The sequence below is a fragment of the Oncorhynchus clarkii genome, chromosome 4 (genome assembly GCF_045791955.1).
Source record: "Oncorhynchus clarkii lewisi isolate Uvic-CL-2024 chromosome 4, UVic_Ocla_1.0, whole genome shotgun sequence".
In the NCBI taxonomy this organism is placed as follows: domain Eukaryota; kingdom Metazoa; phylum Chordata; class Actinopteri; order Salmoniformes; family Salmonidae; genus Oncorhynchus; species Oncorhynchus clarkii.
The window spans coordinates 53568118-53586884 of NC_092150.1; the positions used below are offsets into that span (position 1 = coordinate 53568118).

The window sequence follows — 18767 nt, forward strand, 5'->3', positions numbered from 1 at the left end:
TAAATTCCACAAATGTACTTTTAACAAGTTGGTTTAGAGAATACCAAGAGTGTGCATAGCTATCATCAAGGAAAAGGGTGGCTACTTTGAAGAATCTCAAACATGAAGTATATTTTAATTTGTTTAACAATTTTTTGGGTTACTACATCATTCCATGTGTTATTTCATAGTTTTGATGTCCACACTATTATTCTACAATGTAGAAAATAATAATTAAAAAATTAAACCTGGAATGAGTAGGTGTGTCCAAAACGTTTGACTGGTACTGTATATAATTGTATTAATCCGAAAGTTGATCAGATGTTAAATGAAACGCGTTAAAGAGACATTTCACAAATGTTTTCCTTCATATTCATCATCTCCAGCACCACCCCGACATAAACATTTGTGAAAATTGACTGTTTCTATGTTTTCTAGTAAAATAGACAGAAGAAGCTATTGACAACACCGGTGTACATCATGTGATTTTAACCAATTATGAGTAGGAATTGCATACTAATTGCCTACAAACATTCTTCTAATTAGTTGATGATATCATTGGAAACACATTCTCTTCCTTTATATTTTTTTACTACAAAACATAAAAATTGCATCATGTTCACATGCTGATGTTGGGGGAGATGATGAACATGAAGTTGAACATTTTAGAAATGTCCCTTTAAAAGGACATTGCTGTAAGGTCTTTACAATCTGTAGCTTTCTTCAATGCAGTACTATCATTGCACTTACTCCCTAGTAAACATGGGCATCCTACTGGCCCTGGTTCTCCTGCAGTTACTGGCTGTACCATCATTCTCTGTAAGTGATACTTATTTGATTGTATTATTCTGCAGTGTAAAAACAAGTACAAAGTACACACAGGAAATACAGTACATATGATAATCTAATAATACCACATACACAACATACACATAAAATAACAAAAATAATACAACACAACTCAATAGCATACAATACAGTTCAAGTTTACACTGTGAATGTACACACACACAAATAGTATGATTCTGTTTACAAAAACAGCTGGAATGTGGGGATTGTCTATCTTTACCGTACTGGTGTATAATAACGGTTTGTGTAATGATATGGAATGGTTTGTGGTGATAGGATGTTTTCCAGTTGCTATTCTGGTGTAGAGTACTGTGTGTACTAGTGCACAGTGGTGTCTCAGTGCTTGATGTGCTGGCTGCTGTTGTGTTCCAGCTAACATCGCCCAGCAATGACTACTGGGGGGAGTATGGGGCTTATGGGGCATGCAGTCGCCCCTGTGGCACTGGAGTAGCCATGAGGATCAGGCAATGTATCACTGCAAGGTAAAAGAAAGAGAGAGACAGCATGCAAGTGAGAGAGAGAGTGTATATGATGATTGTGTGTCTTTCTGACTCTACTTCTCTTTGACTTGCAGGACGGATGGAGGAAACAACTGCGTGGGATCTTCAAAATCTTACCGCATCTGTAATATGCAGGTGCACACAGGCACACACACACACACACACAATCTCTCTCTCTGTTTCCGATGTAAACACTAACAGACGGACATTGTCTGTAATTGCTCCATGCAGGCATGTCCAGTGGGATCCAGGGACTTCCGTGAGGAGCAGTGTGCCCAGTTTAGTAGGATGGACTTCCAGGGCAAACGTTACACCTGGCTGCCTTACCATGGAGGTGCAATACGGATTATATACTGTATTGCCATATAGTATTTTTTTAGCACTTTGATGCTATTTTCACAAGTATGTGGGGGAATTTTCTACACTCTTAGTACAAAACTCCAAACTGGCAACACTTGTAACGAAGCAAGTCTCATTTTCAAAACCTTTTATTTTGCATTTATTTTGTTTGGATACAACTTTAACATAGGGTGGGGGAAAAAGTACCCAACTGTCATACTTGAGTAAAAGTAAAGATACCTTAATAGAAAATGACTCAAGTAAAAGTTTAAGTCACCCAGTAAAATTCTACTTGAGTAAAAGTCTAAAAGTATTAAAAGTTAAAGTATAAATCATTTCAAATTCCTTTTATTAAGCAATCCAGAAGGCACCATTTTCTTGTTTTTCTTTATTTACGGAAAGCCACGGGCACAGGCCAACATTCAGACATAATTTACAAACAAAGCATGTGTTTAGTGAGTCTGCCAGATTAGAGGCAGCATGGATGACCAGGGATGTTCGGTTGATAAGTGCGTGATTGGACTAATTTCCTGTCCTGCTAAGCATTCAAAATGTAATGAGTACTTTTGGATGTCAAGGAAAATGTATGGAGTAAAAAGTACAATATTTTCTTAAGTTATGTAGTGAAGTAAAAGTTGTAAAAAATATCAATAGTAAAGTACAGATACCCAGAAAAACGACTTAAGTAGTACTTTAAAGTATTTTTACTTAAGTACTTTACACCACTGCTTTTACCACGCAACCTTTGATCCAAAATATGTTTACTGTGAAATATGAGCACGTTGATTTAATCACCAAAACACAACATCATGACATAATGATATATTCTCCATTTTGTTGTTTTAACAACCAGTCAATCCAATAGCAAAAAATGCAAGATACATGTTTAAAAATTGCCCTTACAATGGATTATGCTACAGTACTGTAAATTGCCAATGTTTACCGACACCGGCCATATTCAATGGGTGTTGTACACTTTAGCTTAAGACATGCAGCTAGCTAGGTAAACAATGAACCTAGTAAACAACGTGTAAGATCACACATGTCACGTAACTTTAGCTAATGAGCCAGCCAGCCAACGTTAGCTAGTTAAACAACAATGAGCACAGTGACAATTCAATTCACTACTACCCTGCATGAAAATGCTCGGAGCTAACCAGCCAGGTTCAATGTTAGCTAGCTAACAATAGGCTCTAACTAGAAAAGCAAACGGCTCTGGGATATGAATATGAATAATAACGTAAACTAGGGAGCCAGCCAGCTAATATTAGCTAGCTAGCTAACAGTACACCTTTGATCACACCTTAGATTTTTGAAGGGTCAATTCATGTAGGTGTTGCAAGTGTATTGCCTAATGTTAAAACAGTGTAATGTACTGTAATTTACAGTACTGTAGCATATTATATTCAAAGGGCAATTTTGAAACGTGTATCTTGTATTTTCTGCTATTGGATTAACTGGTTGTTAAAACAACTAAAATGTGAAAAAAATCATTATGTTGTGTTTCGGTGATTAAATCAATGATGTCGTGGTATTTCACAGTAAAATTATATAGACAATCACATCAAAAGTAATGTGAGCATTGCATTGTGATAAGCAGTCACTCTATATGAACACATATTCCAATGCGAAACCTGTATTTCTAGGTGTAAAAGTGACTATGATTTTGTGTGTTGTACTTAGTCAATTGAAATCGCTCTTAGAATTTGGAAACGACTGCCTTTATGATGATCTGTTTTGACTTTTGTACTAAGTGTTGTCAAAATGTACCACATACTTGTGAAAAGCTATTGAATAAAACTGTAATATTGATGCAAATAATAGTTTAACATTTCGCTATGGATTATTACCCATAACCACATTACCCATACACAAAGAAATACTAATGTACTTTGTTGTTTACCTGTTGTTGTTTACCTGTGAAGCCTCCAACCCATGTGAGCTGAACTGCGTCCCCCGTGGAGAGAACTTCTTCTACAGACACAGGCCTTCCGTGGTGGACGGGACACCCTGCTATGTGGGGCGCAGTGACATCTGTATCAACGGCATCTGCAGGGTTAGTAGTTAGTACTTTCCCACTGGGCACACTTTGGTTGAATCAACGTTGTTTCCACGTCATTTCAATTAAATTACGTTGAACCGGCGTGGAATAGACATTGAATCGACATCTGTGCCCACCGGGTAGGTAGGTACTTCAACTTGCTTGTTGAATTGGAAAATACATTAGAAATGTTATCTTTCTGATGACGGCAACACACCAAAATGCATGGGGCTGTTTTAGTGGGTAAAGTGCCAGCACCTTAAACACAAATGCAATACATGTCTTTGTATCTGTCTATCCCCTTTCACTGAAATGTAGAATTTTAAATGTTTAGGTCTCTTTTACAGATGAGCCATGAATTACATAAATTACAGAAAATACACACATCAACATAAATAAACACAAATGCAAGCAGAAAGAAAAATTTGCTTGTCTCCACCCCCTCCAGGTGTCGCTTATTATCCCCGGTGTATTTATCCCTGTGTTTCCTGTCTCTCTGTGCCAGTTCGTCTTGTTTTACCAAGTCAACCAGCATTTTCCTAGCTCCTGTTTTTCCCAGTCTCTGTTTTTTCCTAGCTCTCCTGCTTTTGACCCTTCCCTGTCCTGACGCCGAACCCGCCTGCCTGACCTCTATGCATGTTCTGACCTCGAGCCTGCCTATCCTCTTGTACTGTTTGGACTCTGATCTGGTTTTTGAACTCCCACCTGTCCCCGACCTGCCTTTTGCCTACCCCTTTTGTTATAATGAATATCGGAGCTCAACCATCTGCCTCCTGTGTCTGCATATGGGTTTCGCCTTGTGTCATGATAGTACGAACTGGCCATGACTGACCCAGCAGACTTGGACCAGCTCCGTCACATTGTCTCCCAGAAGGGAGCCACATTGGGAGGCATGAAGAGCTACTGAGGGACCTTTTGGAAGGGCTTCGTTCCGCCACGACCAAGGGTTCAAGGCTATTATGGAGTAAATCTGTGAATTAGCTCATAGGCAGCATACTACATCTGAGACCTCCCAACCACCCAGTAATCTTTCTACTACTAGTGGTTTTGTTCAACCTACCCTGGCTCCCTGAGAACCCCACTTACCTCCTCTGGAGCGCTATGTAAGCAATCCTGGTAGCTGCTGGGCATTCCATCCCCAATGCTCCCTCATTTTTGAACTCCAGCCCTCTTCATTCCTGTCGGACCGATCGAAGATAGTGGTTTTAATCACGCTAATATCTGGAAGGGCGCTTTCCTGGGCAACGGCTGTGTGGGAGCAGCAATCCGCGGTGTGCTATAGCTTGGAGGAATTCATGGCAGAAGTGAGGAAGGTTTTCGATTCTCCGGTGCCCGGGTGGGAGGCGGCTCAAACTACTGCTGGTACATCAGAACTCCCGTAGTGTGGCAGACTACGCAGTAGATTTTTGCACATTGGCCGCCAAGAGTTCCTGGAATCCAGAGGCTCACACCTTCCTCCATGGACTGTTGGATGGGATAAAGGACGAGCTCGCAGTTCAGGAAATACCACGGGCCCTCGATTCCCTCATCGTCCTGGTGATTAGGATTGATGGGCGCCTACGAAAATGCCGGTGTGAAAGGACGATGGGTTCGTCTGCTGATGCTGGCACACATCCTAAGGAAACCGTAAATCCCCTACGTGTGTATTCCAGGGAAGAGCTCAAAAACACTCGAGGTTCCCCGAGAATCATCGGCGACGAGTGAGTTGGATACTCCTGAGCCCATGCAACTGGGAAGAGCTAGGTTATCGGTGGGGGAACGCTCACATAGGCTGAATTCTAACTGTTGTCTATACTGTGGAGGGGTGGGACATTATATAGCCACTTGCCCTGTTAAGAAACCATTTTCTTTAGTGGGTACAAGTACTCTGGTGAGCCAGACTGGGAGTCCCCTAATTTAGTCACCCGCCCACCTTTTTTTGTGATTCTGCTGTGGGAAGACCAGTCTAAGTCTCTCCGGGTGCTCATTGACTCTGGGGCTGATGTACAGTGGGGCAAAAAAGTATTTAGTCAGCCACCAATTGTGCAAGTTCTCCCACTTAAAAAGATGAGAGGCCTGTAATTTTCATCATAGGTACACTTCAACTATGACAGACAACATGAGGGGAAAAAATCCAGAAAATCACATTGTAGGATTTTTAATGAATGTATTTGCAAATTATGGTGGAAAATAAGTATTTGGTCAATAACAAAAGTTTATCTCAATACTTTGTTATATACCCTTTGTTGGCAATGACAGAGGTCGAACATTTTCTGTAAGTCTTCACAAAGTTTTCACACACTGTTGCTGGTATTTTGGCCCATTCCTCCATGCAGATCACCTCTAGAGCAGTGATGTTTTGGGGCTGTTGCTGGGCAACACAGACTTATGGATGCTAGCATGGTTTCGGAATGAGGTATTCCCACTCAACTTCTCTTTGTCCCCATGGATGCAAGGGCACTGGACGGCTGCTATATTGGAAGAGTCACCCATAGCACAGTGCCCGTTCATATACGGATATCAGGAAACCACAGTGAGACCATGCAGTTCCTCCTCATCAATAATTTTAAATTATTATTATTATTATAAAACATTTTCCTGTGGTTTTGGGATTCTGTTATTGACTGGACCACGAGCTCCATCCTGTGTTGGAGCCCGTTTTGTCATTCTCAGTGCTTTAAAGAGGCACAGCCGTCCTTGAGACGTCACCCTCGGGATGTTAGCAAAGCCTCAGATGTCTCTGCCGTTCCCACTGAGTACCATGACCTGGAGGTCTTCAGTAAGGCACATGCCTACTTCTCTTCCCCCACACCATCCTTATGATTGTGCCATTGATCTCTTCCCTATCCGGCCTGGAGACCAAGTCCGTGGTGGAGTACATTGAGGATTCTCTGGCTACTGGAGGCATCCATCCATCTGCATCTCCTGCCAGTGCCGGTCCTTCTTCTCTTTGTGGAGAAGGACAAAACCCTGCATCCGTGCATTGACTACCAGGGTCTGAATGATATAACAATCAAGAATCGTTACCCCCTACCACTCCTCTCCTCGGCTTTCAAACCTCTCCAGGTGGCCACCATTTTTTCCAAGCTGGACCTTCGGAATGGCTACCACCTAGTTCGGATACGCGAAGGAGATGAGTGGAAGACAGCATTTAGCACAGCCAACGGACATTATGAGTACCAGGTCATGCCATTTGAACTCACCAAGAATTCTGTCTTCCAGGCCCTGGTAAACGATGTGCTCCGGGACATGCTAAACCGTTTTGTTTTTGTTTACCTTGACAACATCCTATTTTTTTCCTGCCCAAGAACATGTTCTTCATGTCAGACAAGTCCTTCAGAGCCTCCTGGAGAACAAATTGTTTGTGAAAGCCGAGAAGTGAGTTCCACCGCTCTACAATCTCCTTTCTGGGATATGTCATCGCTGATGGAAATGTCCAAATGGATCCTGAAAAGTGAAAGCAGTGGTAGATTGGCCTCAACCCAAGTCCAGGGTGCAGTTACAACGTTTCCAGGGATTCGCTAACTTCTACCGCTGTTTCATTCTGGGCTACAGCACCCTAGCGGTCCCCCTCTCTGAACTCACGTCTCCCAATGTACCGTTCACATGGTCTCCAGCTGTCGACTGAGCCTTCGTGGACCTGAAGCAGCGGTTCATCTCTACCACCGTCAATTTGTGGTAGAGGTCGAAGCTTCTGATGTTGGAGTGGTGGCCATCCTGTCCAAGCGATCTGCCCAGGACCAAAAGCTCCATCCGTGTGCTTCCTGTCCAATCGTCTCAATCCTGAAAAGAGGAACTACGAAGTAGGCAACCGAGAACTCCTGGCGGTCAAGTTGGCACTGGAAGAGTGGAGGCACTGACTGGAAGGAGCCGAACAGCCTTTCATGGTTTGGACCGACCTTAATAATTTGGAATATCTACTTACAGCCAAGAGCCTTAACACCAGGCAGGCCCAGTGGGCCTTATTGTTTACAAGATTCAACTTTACCATTTTCCAGGGTTCAAAAATGTGAAGCCTGATGCCCTCTCCCGCCTATACAGTTCCTCTGCCACACCATTGTCTTCTAAACCCTTCTCCGTGCCTTGTCGCTTCAGTGGGTTGAGGTATTGTAGCCTTGGTCCGCAAGGCACAACGTTCCCAGTCTGAACCTGAAGAGGGCCAAGCTAACCGGTTGTTTGTCCCTATCTCACACTGGTCCCGGGTCCTTGAATTGGCTCATTCCTCCAGGCTGACCTGTCATCCAGGTTGCCGTCGTACCCTAGCCTTCCTCCGACAACATTTCTGATGGCCCACAATGGTTCCTGACGTCTCTGCCTTCGTCACCTCGTGCACTGTCTGTGCTCAGAACAAGACTCCACAGTAAGCTCCTTCTGGCCTCCTTCAGCCACTACTAGTCCCTCATCGTCCCTGGTCCCATATCTCTCTGGACTTTGTCACTGGGCTTCCTCCGTCTGATGGCAACACTGTCATTCTGACGGTAGTGGATCGGTTCTGCAAAACCACCCATTTCATCCCTCTCCCCACACTACCCTCTGCCAAGGAGACAGCCCAGTTTATGGTGCAGCACGTCTTCCGGATCCATGGACTCCCGGTAGACATGGTCTCCTACCGGGGTCCTCAGTTCTCGTCTCAGTTCTGGAAGGCGTTCTGCACCCTTATTGGGTCATCGGCCAGCCTGTCCTCCAGATTCTATCCAATCCAACGGCCAGTTGGAGCGAGCTGACCAGGACCTGGAAACCACCCTAAGATGCCTGGTCTCAACCAACCACACTAACAGGAGCCAACAACTGGTCTGGGTGGAGCATGCCCGGAACACCCTTCCCTGTTCAACCACGGGACTCTCCCCTTTTGAGTGCTCTATGGGGTAAAAGCCTGCACTCTTCCCAGAACAAGAGCAGGAGGTCAATGTACCCTCGGCCCAGATGTTTGTCCGCCGCTGTTGACGTACCTGGAGAAGGGCTCGGGCGGCACGTCTCAAGACCAACTCCAGGTATCATCAACAGGCGGACCGTCGCCGGACTCCAGCACCCCTCTACCGCATTGGGCAAAGGGTATGGCTCTCCACACAGGACCTGCCCCTTCGGGTGGAGTCCCGCAAATTGTCCCCCCGTTTCATTGGCCCTTTTCCCATCTCTTGAGTCCTTAGTTTCACTGCTGTCCATCTTTTGTTACCCCGTACCCTCCGTATTCACCCTACTTTCCATGTGTCTTAAGCCCGTGACTCACAGCACTTTGTCTTCTGTCTCCAGGCCCACCCCTCCTCCCATGTCATCGATGGCCATCCGGCCTACATGTTGAAACGCCTCCTGGGTGTTCAGCCACAGGGCAGGGGTTTCCAGTACCTGGTTGACTGGGAGGGTTACGGCCCGGAGGAGAGGTGCTGGGTTCCTGCGAGAGACATCCTGGATCCAGCACTCATCACCGACTTCCACCGCTGACACCCTGGTCAACCAGGTAGCGCCCAGGTAGGACGCCAGGTGGCGCCCGCTAGAGGGGGGTACTGTCACGCCCTGATCTGTTTCACCTGTCCATGTGCTTGTCTCCACCCCCTCCAGGTGTCGCTTATTATCTCCAGTGTATTTATCCGTGTTTCCTGTCTCTGTGCCAGTTCGTTCAACTAGCGTTTTCTTAGCTCCTATTTTTCCCAGTCTGTTTTTTCCTAGCCCTCCTGGGTTTGACCCTTGCCTGTCCTGACTATGAACCCGCCTGCCTGACCACTATGCCTGTTCAGATCTCAATCTGTAGACATATTGAGATAAAAGAACAGACTCTTTGCCAGAATTCAGCCAGCCTTCCCAAGACCATAGCCTAATAATCCCCAGTTTACAATTGGCTCATTCATCCCCCTCCTCTCCCCTGTAACTATTCCCCAGGTCGTTGCTGCAAATGAGAACGTGTTCTCAGTCAACTTACCTGGTAAAATAACAGATAAATAAAATAGCATAATAGCAAATAGATATTGAAACATGTTCCCTTCTGTGTTTAACACCTCCAGCAGAGGAAGTACATTTCAGAGTGCATGATATTCAGTTTCACTGGCATATAGTACGTTCTATGGATGGTCTTAAACTGCAGTAATTTATGTCTCAGATATGAACATGACTAGGCATTCTAACATATCTGTATCCATTCATCATCATTAGCTTCTCTCAGGTCTTCCTCACATTTTTGTTTTACATGTTTTGTGTCACCGAGAAAAGCCTCTATCAACCCTTGATACAGTTTTGAAATCAACTTTAGAGGTTTGTCACACTGCCTTAAATGTGTTTCAGTCTTTGAAACTTCTTGCTTGTCCAGTGTTTGCTGCACAGAGAGAATAAAGTGTTGCATCTGCAAAAGTTCACTTCTGCGCCGTCAGAGACGGGTCTTCCCTGGTTCTCCGACCCTGCTGTGATCCCTGTCACCATCTGATCCTGTTCAGATGAGGCATGACAAAGAAATACTTGTGTACATTTATACGTTATATTATCCAAGAATAGAATCAATGGTTCAACAATTGAAATGACCATTATTCCCAGATCCCAGATTGTAGCCTACACATTAACCTGATCCTACTAAGACATTATGAGCATAGTGTTGTTTACTGACTTTTCACCATGACAGTGTAGAGCTGTTTATACAATGTCAGTGTGAAAGTAGGGAATTAGCTAGGGAAACTGTCAGATCAATAACATTACTATACTGACTAAAAACAAACAGTGCGTTGAGAAAACGTTTGGCAGCTGGTTTCATTGTTTGATTCAGGTCTAGTGTGATTAAGCAAAAATAGCTAAAGTTAGTGTGTGGAGTGGCTGCCAAAGATCCATTCTGGGTGTGTACAGGAGGACTTGGCGTGGCTCCTGTTGCAGGGTTGGGGCTGCCATCGGGGGCAGGAGTGTCCCGGGCCTGTCCTGGGGATGGGAGTAGGGAGGATAACCAAAACTAGCATGGGAGGGAGGTTGTGGGGGCGCATATAACTGTGTCATCTGTTCAGGGATGTTGTTTGACCATGTAATCCTCCTATATTTTCCTTCTCTAGGCTGTGAGAAATGGAGAAATCATTGGTATGGACCGCGATGTGGCGCCTGCCATTCCCGCTCCCGCTGCCAACCTCCGCTACCGCGAGCCCCTCACGTATGCCTACACATACAGCGCCTGGTCCGAGTGCTCGGCCCCCTGCAACAGTGGCACCCAGCACCGCAGCGTGCAGTGCATGGTGCAGGACTCGATGGCACCCCATGTAGTGGATGACTCTTACTGCGTCTCCCAGCAACTGCCCAGGCCGGAAAGCCAGCAGGCCTGCAACCAGCAGGGATGTGCCGAGTACAGCGTGTCCAGCTTCAGTGTGGTGGGTACCTGGGGGGACCAGTATGGTCGGTGAGACTGTTACCAGTATTATTACTAGTATGATTATAAGACTAAAGGGTGGCTGTGGAAGTGTGGGGGGTTACCAGTCAGACCTGGGTCGAATACATAATGTATGTCAAATACTTTCAAATACTTTGAGTTGCAATGGATTTAGTTTAGCCGGTACCAATGGAATAGCCCCAAAAGTACATACTCCAAACTAATTCAAGGACATCTAGTCTCAAATACTTTCATGTATTTGACACAGGTCTGGTCCCAGTATGGTCAATAGAGGGGCCTGAAATGACTTATATGCTTTCTAAATATAGTATAATCAAATTATAAATCCACTAACTACAAGATTTCACCTTCCTTATAACTGAAAAATACATATTTGCATGTTTAGTGTTAGAGAAAATGTACATATTTTCTTAAGGTCCCTCTTGATCAAAACATCTGATCCCACCGCTGTGAATGCTACACTGAGGTCTAGTTTGGCTTCCTGAACTCGCTAGGAACACATCTTTCATTTCATATTATACTTATCCATCAATGACAAACAAAGATTTTTTAGTTGTTTAAAATCGAATCATATTTTTTTTTATTTATGGCTATAAATCGATCTCTGAATATGCTATAATGATCAAGCCACTCTCTCCTGCTGTGTTAAGATGTAAGGATTTGTCTGTGGCTGTGACATAGGGTTTAATCAGGAGTTGATGGACAGTCTCAAGTAGTTTCCCAGCCTCAAGTAGTTTCAGATTTCACATCCTACATCACACAGACGAACAAAATATTTTACTGTGGCTGTTGCAATCAGGGCAATTGCTCAATGCAGGCCATTTCCATCTACAGTGTCCACACATCAATTTATACGCCAGAATGTCAGTCGGAACCGGTACCAGAACCACGGAAAATATTGTATGCTACAGATTGGAAAATAAATCAAATGTGACTCTGGATGACAACATAATGATGTTTGCTTCCAACATTAGAGCTGTTTTCCTAAAGAATATCAATCCGCTTCGTGTTTTGTTTCCTTACCACGATACTACCAAGTATCGCAATAATGGTATTGTCACACGAAGCCAGTAAAAAAAGGCATATTACACCCTGTTGTGATAATTGTCTTGTTTGCACTATAACCCATTCGTTCATGCGCCACCTTGATATACAATAAGGCCAAGACAACAGTCACACAGTGGTGATATGAATTCAACTACACCTATATTTGTTTCATAACAAAACCGGAAGGGCAAAATCTGTACTGTGAAGTCAACAAAGCAAATAAATATTGCATGTAACAAACAGTTACATGGCCTACAGCATGGTCAAGCAAGTTAATGTTTCTGCCATTTTACTAAACAACTACTAATTTAGAACCATGGAGTTAAGCAAGTCAGCACAAAGGAAACAGGAGCATTGCCTCCGCTATTCCAGCATTTCCTCTTAAACATTGAAACATCATCAAATCAACAAGGTTGTATGCAATGTATGCTTAGTTTAATACAGTGAAAACAAACTTAAATATACCAAAAACTATTTAGTCCAATCAACAAACTATACTGGAAACAATAAAACACTATGAAAAATCAGGGAAACCTGGCCTGGTATTCAAAGCTGACTTTGGAAAGACTTTTGATAAAGTATGACTGGAATTTATATATAAATGCCTGGAATATTTACATTTTAGAGAATCTCTTATACAATGTGTTAAAGTTATGTATAGTAATCTTAGGTGTAAAATAGTAAATAATGGCTACTTCTCAGAAAGTATTAAACTGTCAAGAGGAGTAAAACAAGGCTGTCACCTATCAGTATATTTATTTATAATGGCCATCGAAATGTTAGCTATAATATCAACTATAATATCAAGCGGCTAGAAATCCAGGGTTTAAAAGTTGTCATTGTATGCTGAGGATTCATGTTGTTTTCTTTTAAATCCACAATATGGATCCTTTCACAGCCTCATCGAAGATCTTGATATTTTTCCTAACCTCTCTGGATTACAACTAAATCATGATATGTGTACTATATTATGTTTTGGATCACAAAAAAAGTAACTTTAACAATACCATGTAGTTTACCAATAAAATGTTCTGATGGTGATGCGGACATACTCGGTATTCATATCCTGAATATGATCACACTACAATACATTTGTATAGGAAAAAAATCTCCCTGATTAACTCTTTAGCCATATCCCAGTTTACCTATTTATTTATGGCCTTGCCTACACCTAGCGAAAAATATGACATTTTCATTTGGAATGTCAAGCCAGACAAAATTGAATGTATTTATATAATGAATATTAATTCGGAGGGCAGAAATTATTCAATATTAAAGCATTAGTCCTCTCACTAAAGACTTCAATCTCACCCCATATTCAGATTACAGCAATAGAAAGTTGGTTGCAATTTAAGTTTAATCCACCAGAAAAGACAGAACAAACAATACTACAAATACTATGGTTCAAATATACACTACTGTTCAAAAGTTGAGTCACTTAGAAATGTCCTTGTTGACAGAAAATCATTTTTTTTGTCCATTAAAATAACATCAAATTGATCAGAAATACAGTGTAGACATTGTTAATGTTGTAAATGACTGTTGTAGCTGGAAACGGCAGATTTTTTTCTGGAATATCTACATAGACATACAGAGGCTCATTATCAGCAACCATCAATCCTGTGTTCCAATGGCACATTGTATTAGCTAATCCAAGTTTAGCATTTTAAAAGGCTAATTGATCATTGGAAAACCCTTTTGCAATTATGAATGATTTTAAGAATATAGATATTTATTACTTGCCAAATAAAATGTATATTTCCATGGAAATACATGGGTAGCCATGAGAAAGACCCCCCTCATAGCGATCGACTATCGCTTTGGGGTGCAATCGGGCGATGTAGGCTTGTACACAATCGACCAACCTTAACACAAACCCCCTCTTTGTGTATGGTTACAGTAGGCAAACGCATGTTAATGGTTTTAGGAACAGCAGTAACATCAGGCAGGATTTAGGCTACCAACTGCCTAGCCAGTTGTAGCTCAAGCTTGGGTGCAATGATCACGTTCCCGGCCTGGCTGACTGTGTGGATTCTCATCGATTTAACGTTACGTTAACCTACATGTTACACTAGTAAAGTTATAAATTATATAACGTTAGCTGTCGGCTATATTAGCCATGAATTACCATTCTTTGTGCAGCTTCAAATGTCAAACAAAGTTGGAAGTTGTTGCACCTCGGTCTGTAATTTTCTTCCCGCATGTTTTGCAAGTTGCAACCGTATTTTTTTTGTTGATACAGCGTAGTCTTTATTTCCAAAAATAATAATTTGGGGTAACATCTTTCCAAGGGTTCCATCTGAATTCACCCACCGACGTTCCTCTGCACTGCCACGTGCAACTTTTTCCCAGCTGGCACAATTTGATTGGCTGTTGTCCGATTCAACTGTAATCTGTTAAATGAAGAGTTGATGCGCTGCACACTTTTTAAAGCGCATATTCTTTTATATTTGGGCTTGGGGAGGGTATCAAGTCAGTTCGAGTCAAAAGGCTCAAGTCCAAGTTGAGTCACGAGTCACTGGTGTTAAAGTGAAAGTTGAGTTGCAAGTCATCATATTTGTCATGTGACTCGAGTCTACACCTCTGCCTTGTAGTAACCCATTTATTTTTAAACAAATCCAAATATATTTTGGGTCCTTCAAAGTAGCTGCAGTGAGGCAAAAAAGTATTTAGTCAGCCACCAATTCTGCAAGTTCTCCCACTTAAAAAGATGAGAGAGGCCTGCAATTTTCATCATAGGTACACTTCAACTATGACAGACAAAATGAGAAGAAAAAAATTCCAGAAAATCACATTGTAGGATTTTTAATGAATTTATTTGCAAATTATGGTGGAAAATAAGTATTTGGTCAATAACAAAAGTTTATCTCAATACTTTGTTATATACCCTTTGTTGGCGAATGACAGAGGTCAAACGTTTTCTGTAAGTCTTCACAAGGTTTTCACACACTTGGCCCATTCCTCCATGCAGATCTCCTCTAGAGCAGTGATGTTTTGGGGCTGTTGCAGGGCAACACGGACTTTGAACTGCCTCCAAAGATTTTCTATGGGGTTGAGATCTGGAGACTGGCTAGGCCACTCCAGGACCTTGAAATGCTTCTTACGAAGCCACTCCTTCGTTGCCCGGGCGGTGTGTTTGGGATCATTGTCATGCTGAAAGACCCAGCCACGTTTCATCTTCAATGCCCTTGCTGATGGAAGGAGGTTTTCACTCAAAATCTCACGATACATGGCCCCATTCATTCTTTCCTTTACACGGATCAGTCGTCCTGGTCCCTTTGCAGAAAAACAGCCCCAAAGCATGATGTTTCCACCCCCATGCTTCACAGTAGGTATGGTGTTCTTTGGATGCAACTCAGCATTCTTTGTCCTCCAAACACGACGAGTTGAGTTTTTACCAAAAAGTTATATTTTGGTTTCATCTGACCATATGACATTCTCCCAATCTTCTTCTGGATCATCCAAATGCTCTCTAGCAAACGTCAGATGGGCCTGGACATGTACTGGCTTAAGCAGGGGGACACGTCTGGCACTGCAGGATTTGAGTCCCTGGCAGCGTAGTGTGTTTCTGATGGTAGGCTTTGTTACTTTGGAACCAGCTCTCTGCAGGTCATTCACTAGGTCCCCCCGTGTGGTTCTGGGATTTTTGCTCACCGTTCTTGTGATCATTTTGACCCCACGGGGTGAGATCTTGCGTGGAGCCCCAGATCGAGGGAGATTATCAGTGGTCTTGTATGTCTTCCATTTCCTAATAATTGCTCCCACAGTTGATTTCTTCAACCAAGCTGCTTACCTATTGCAGATTGTCTTCCCAGCCTGGTGCAGGTCTACAATTTTGTTTCTGGTGTCCTTTGACAGCTCTTTGGTCTTGGCCATAGTGGAGTTTGGAGTGTGACTGTTTGAGGTTGTGGACAGGTGTCTTTTATACTGATAACAAGTTCAAACAGGTGCCATTAATACAGGTAACGAGTGGAGGACAGAGGAGCCTCTTAAAGAAGAAGTTGCAGGTCTGTGAGAGCCAGAAATCTTGCTTGTTTGTAGGTGACCAAATACTTATTTTCCACCATAATTTGCAAATAAATTCATTAAAAGTCCTACAATGTGACTTTCTGGATTTTTTTTCTTCTCTTTTTGTCTGTCATAGTTGAAGTGTACCTAAGATGAAAATTACAGGCCTCTCTCATATTTTTAAGTGGGAGAACTTGCACAATTGGTGGCTGACTAAATACTTTTTTGCCCCACTGTATCTTTTGCTTTGATGACAGCATGGCACACTCTTGGCATTCTCTCAACCAGTTTCAACTGGAATGCTTTTCCAACAGTCTTGAAGGAGTTCCCACATATGCTGAGCTTTTCCTTCACTCTGCGATCCAACTCATCCCAAACCATCTCAATTGGGTTGAAGTTGGGTGATTGTTTAGGCCAGGTCATCTGATGCAGCACTCCATCACTCTCCTTTTTGTTTAATTAGCCCTTACACAGCCTGGAGGTGTGTTGGGTCATTGTCCTGTTGAAAAACAAATGATAGTCACACTAAGCGCAAACCAGATGGGATGGCATATCACTGCAGAATGATGTGGTAGCCATGCTGGTTAAGTGTGCCTTGAATTCTAAATAAATCACTGACAGTGTTACCAGCAAAGCAACCTCACACCATCACACCTCCTCCATGCTTCACGGTGGGAACCACACGTGCAGAGATCATCAGTTCAACACTATGCGTCTCACAAAGACAAGTGGTTAAGAAGGAAAGAAATTCCACAAGGCATACCTGTTAATTGAATACATTAATCTGGTTGAGAGTGTCAAGAGTGTACAAAGCTGTCAAAGGCAAAAGGTGCCTAACTTGAAGAATCTAAAATACACTTTTTTGGTTACTGCGTGATCTCATATGTGTTATTTCATAGTTTTGATGTCTTCACTATCATTCTACAATGCAGAAAATAGTAAAAGAAAGAAAGAAAAACCTTTTAATGAGTAGATGTCCAAACTTTTTACTGGTATTGTCTCTATGGGGGATTGGAAATGATGCAGACAAATACATGGATATTAAAGCTGATATACCCCTTACAAAAATTGGTCCAATCAATGTGGCTGTCAGCTGTACTGATTTCTGTCTCTCTCTCTGTGTGTGTGTGAGTGTGCATAGACTAGATGAAAGCCGATGTTCATGGGTCTGTTCATGGGTCTGTCATATAGTACGCTTTTTTGTCATACTTGTTGTCATACTTAGGCTTGCTAGCCTAAGTTCCTCGCATGGGCAACAATGAATCAGCTAAGTTAGCTAGTTAACATGAGCCTACATATTACATTTCAATCGTCTCAGTGGCACAATATATGAATTCATGATTAGATTCGCCGTCAAAATCATTGGCCTGTACAGAGTGTTAGGTCTAAACCACAAGTCCAAATCCCCATCTCCATCCATGACTTAAGAAAAGGCTGATTTAGTAAGCTAGCTTCTGCAGGACAACAACACAAGCTGATCAGAAACACGTTTCTGACAATGACGTTTTGCTTTGGATGTGATTTGATTGGTGTGAAACCAAATCCAAACTGGCCTCTCTTGGGGTGTTTTGCTGCATCAGGACAACCCACAGTTGAGCTCAGCTCAACGCTGATTGGCTAAATGCTTGCTGGTATCAATCAAAGGGTACGGCGACAACGTCATACTCTTTTGATCCAGACAGCATCAGATACAAGGGCTACACATACTGAAACAGAGGGGCGCTGTTTCCCTTGTTCGGATGATTTCTCCGGTGAGATTGAGACACTTTGAAAACACAGATGAAAGATACATTTTCATTGGTGAAATATTTGGGGAAGCCTGGCTTTCCATGGCAACCACGAATACACGCCACTGCTCGTTTGAATCCCTGAGCCGACAAGGTGAAAAAATCTGTCAATGTGCCCTTAAGTAAGGCACTTAACTCTAATTTCTCCAATGTAAGTTGCTCTAGATAAGAGCGTCTGATAAATTATTAAAATGTCAAATGTAAGAGTGAGCCATTGATCTTGTTTTGATGCCAAGTTTCCCTATTATATATTTCCCATTCCCAGTGTTCGGTGACCTGTGGGGACGGCCAGCAGACCAGAGAGGTGGTTTGCGTGGGGGCAGGAGGGGAGCGCTTTGGTGACCAAGCCTGCAGTGGTCTGGTACGCCCACCTGCAGTCCAAGCCTGCCGCAAGCCAGCCTGCCACATCCACATCAGCTGGCACGTCCATGACTTCGGACTGGTAACAGAGAGATACATTTAGTTGTTTGTTAAATTGTTCCACATTGTTGCTTTGGCAATACATACAAGTCATTTTGTCATGTCAACAAAGCATTTTGAATTGGAGAGGGATGTTCGACCTCATACTACACCAGAGGAGGCTGGTGAGAGGAGCTATAGGAGGACGGACTCATTGTAATGGCTGGAATCAATGGAACAGCGTCAAATGTGGTTTCCATATGTTTGATACCATTCCACTTACTCCATTCCGGCCATTACAATGAGCCTGTCCTCCTATAGCTCCTCCCACCAGCCTCCTCTGTACTATACCCTTATGTAGCATCTCTGTAACAGAGACACAGGAATACAAAACAGGAGTAGTCTAAACATGAAACCATACCACCTAATGGGTGATAAAACGGAGTGCTAGATAAAGTTGAAGTAATCAGGGAGTGATGAAGTCCAGGTGT

At 42.9% G+C, this 18767-nt stretch overlaps 1 protein-coding gene across 2 annotated transcripts in view; it reads left to right on the forward strand.

Moving 5' to 3' along the window:
* The first annotated feature begins 741 nt into the window (after window positions 1–741).
* LOC139407723 (papilin-like) overlaps window positions 742–18767 on the forward strand; it is a 32095-nt gene continuing 14069 nt past the window's right edge. For both annotated transcript variants that reach the window (XM_071151572.1, XM_071151573.1), the window contains exons 1-7: window positions 742–798; window positions 1201–1310; window positions 1403–1463; window positions 1560–1662; window positions 3593–3723; window positions 10707–11015; window positions 18143–18319. In XM_071151572.1, the coding sequence (XP_071007673.1) occupies window positions 742–798; window positions 1201–1310; window positions 1403–1463; window positions 1560–1662; window positions 3593–3723; window positions 10707–11015; window positions 18143–18319 (948 nt within the window). The remainder of the gene's footprint in view (window positions 799–1200; window positions 1311–1402; window positions 1464–1559; window positions 1663–3592; window positions 3724–10706; window positions 11016–18142; window positions 18320–18767) is intronic.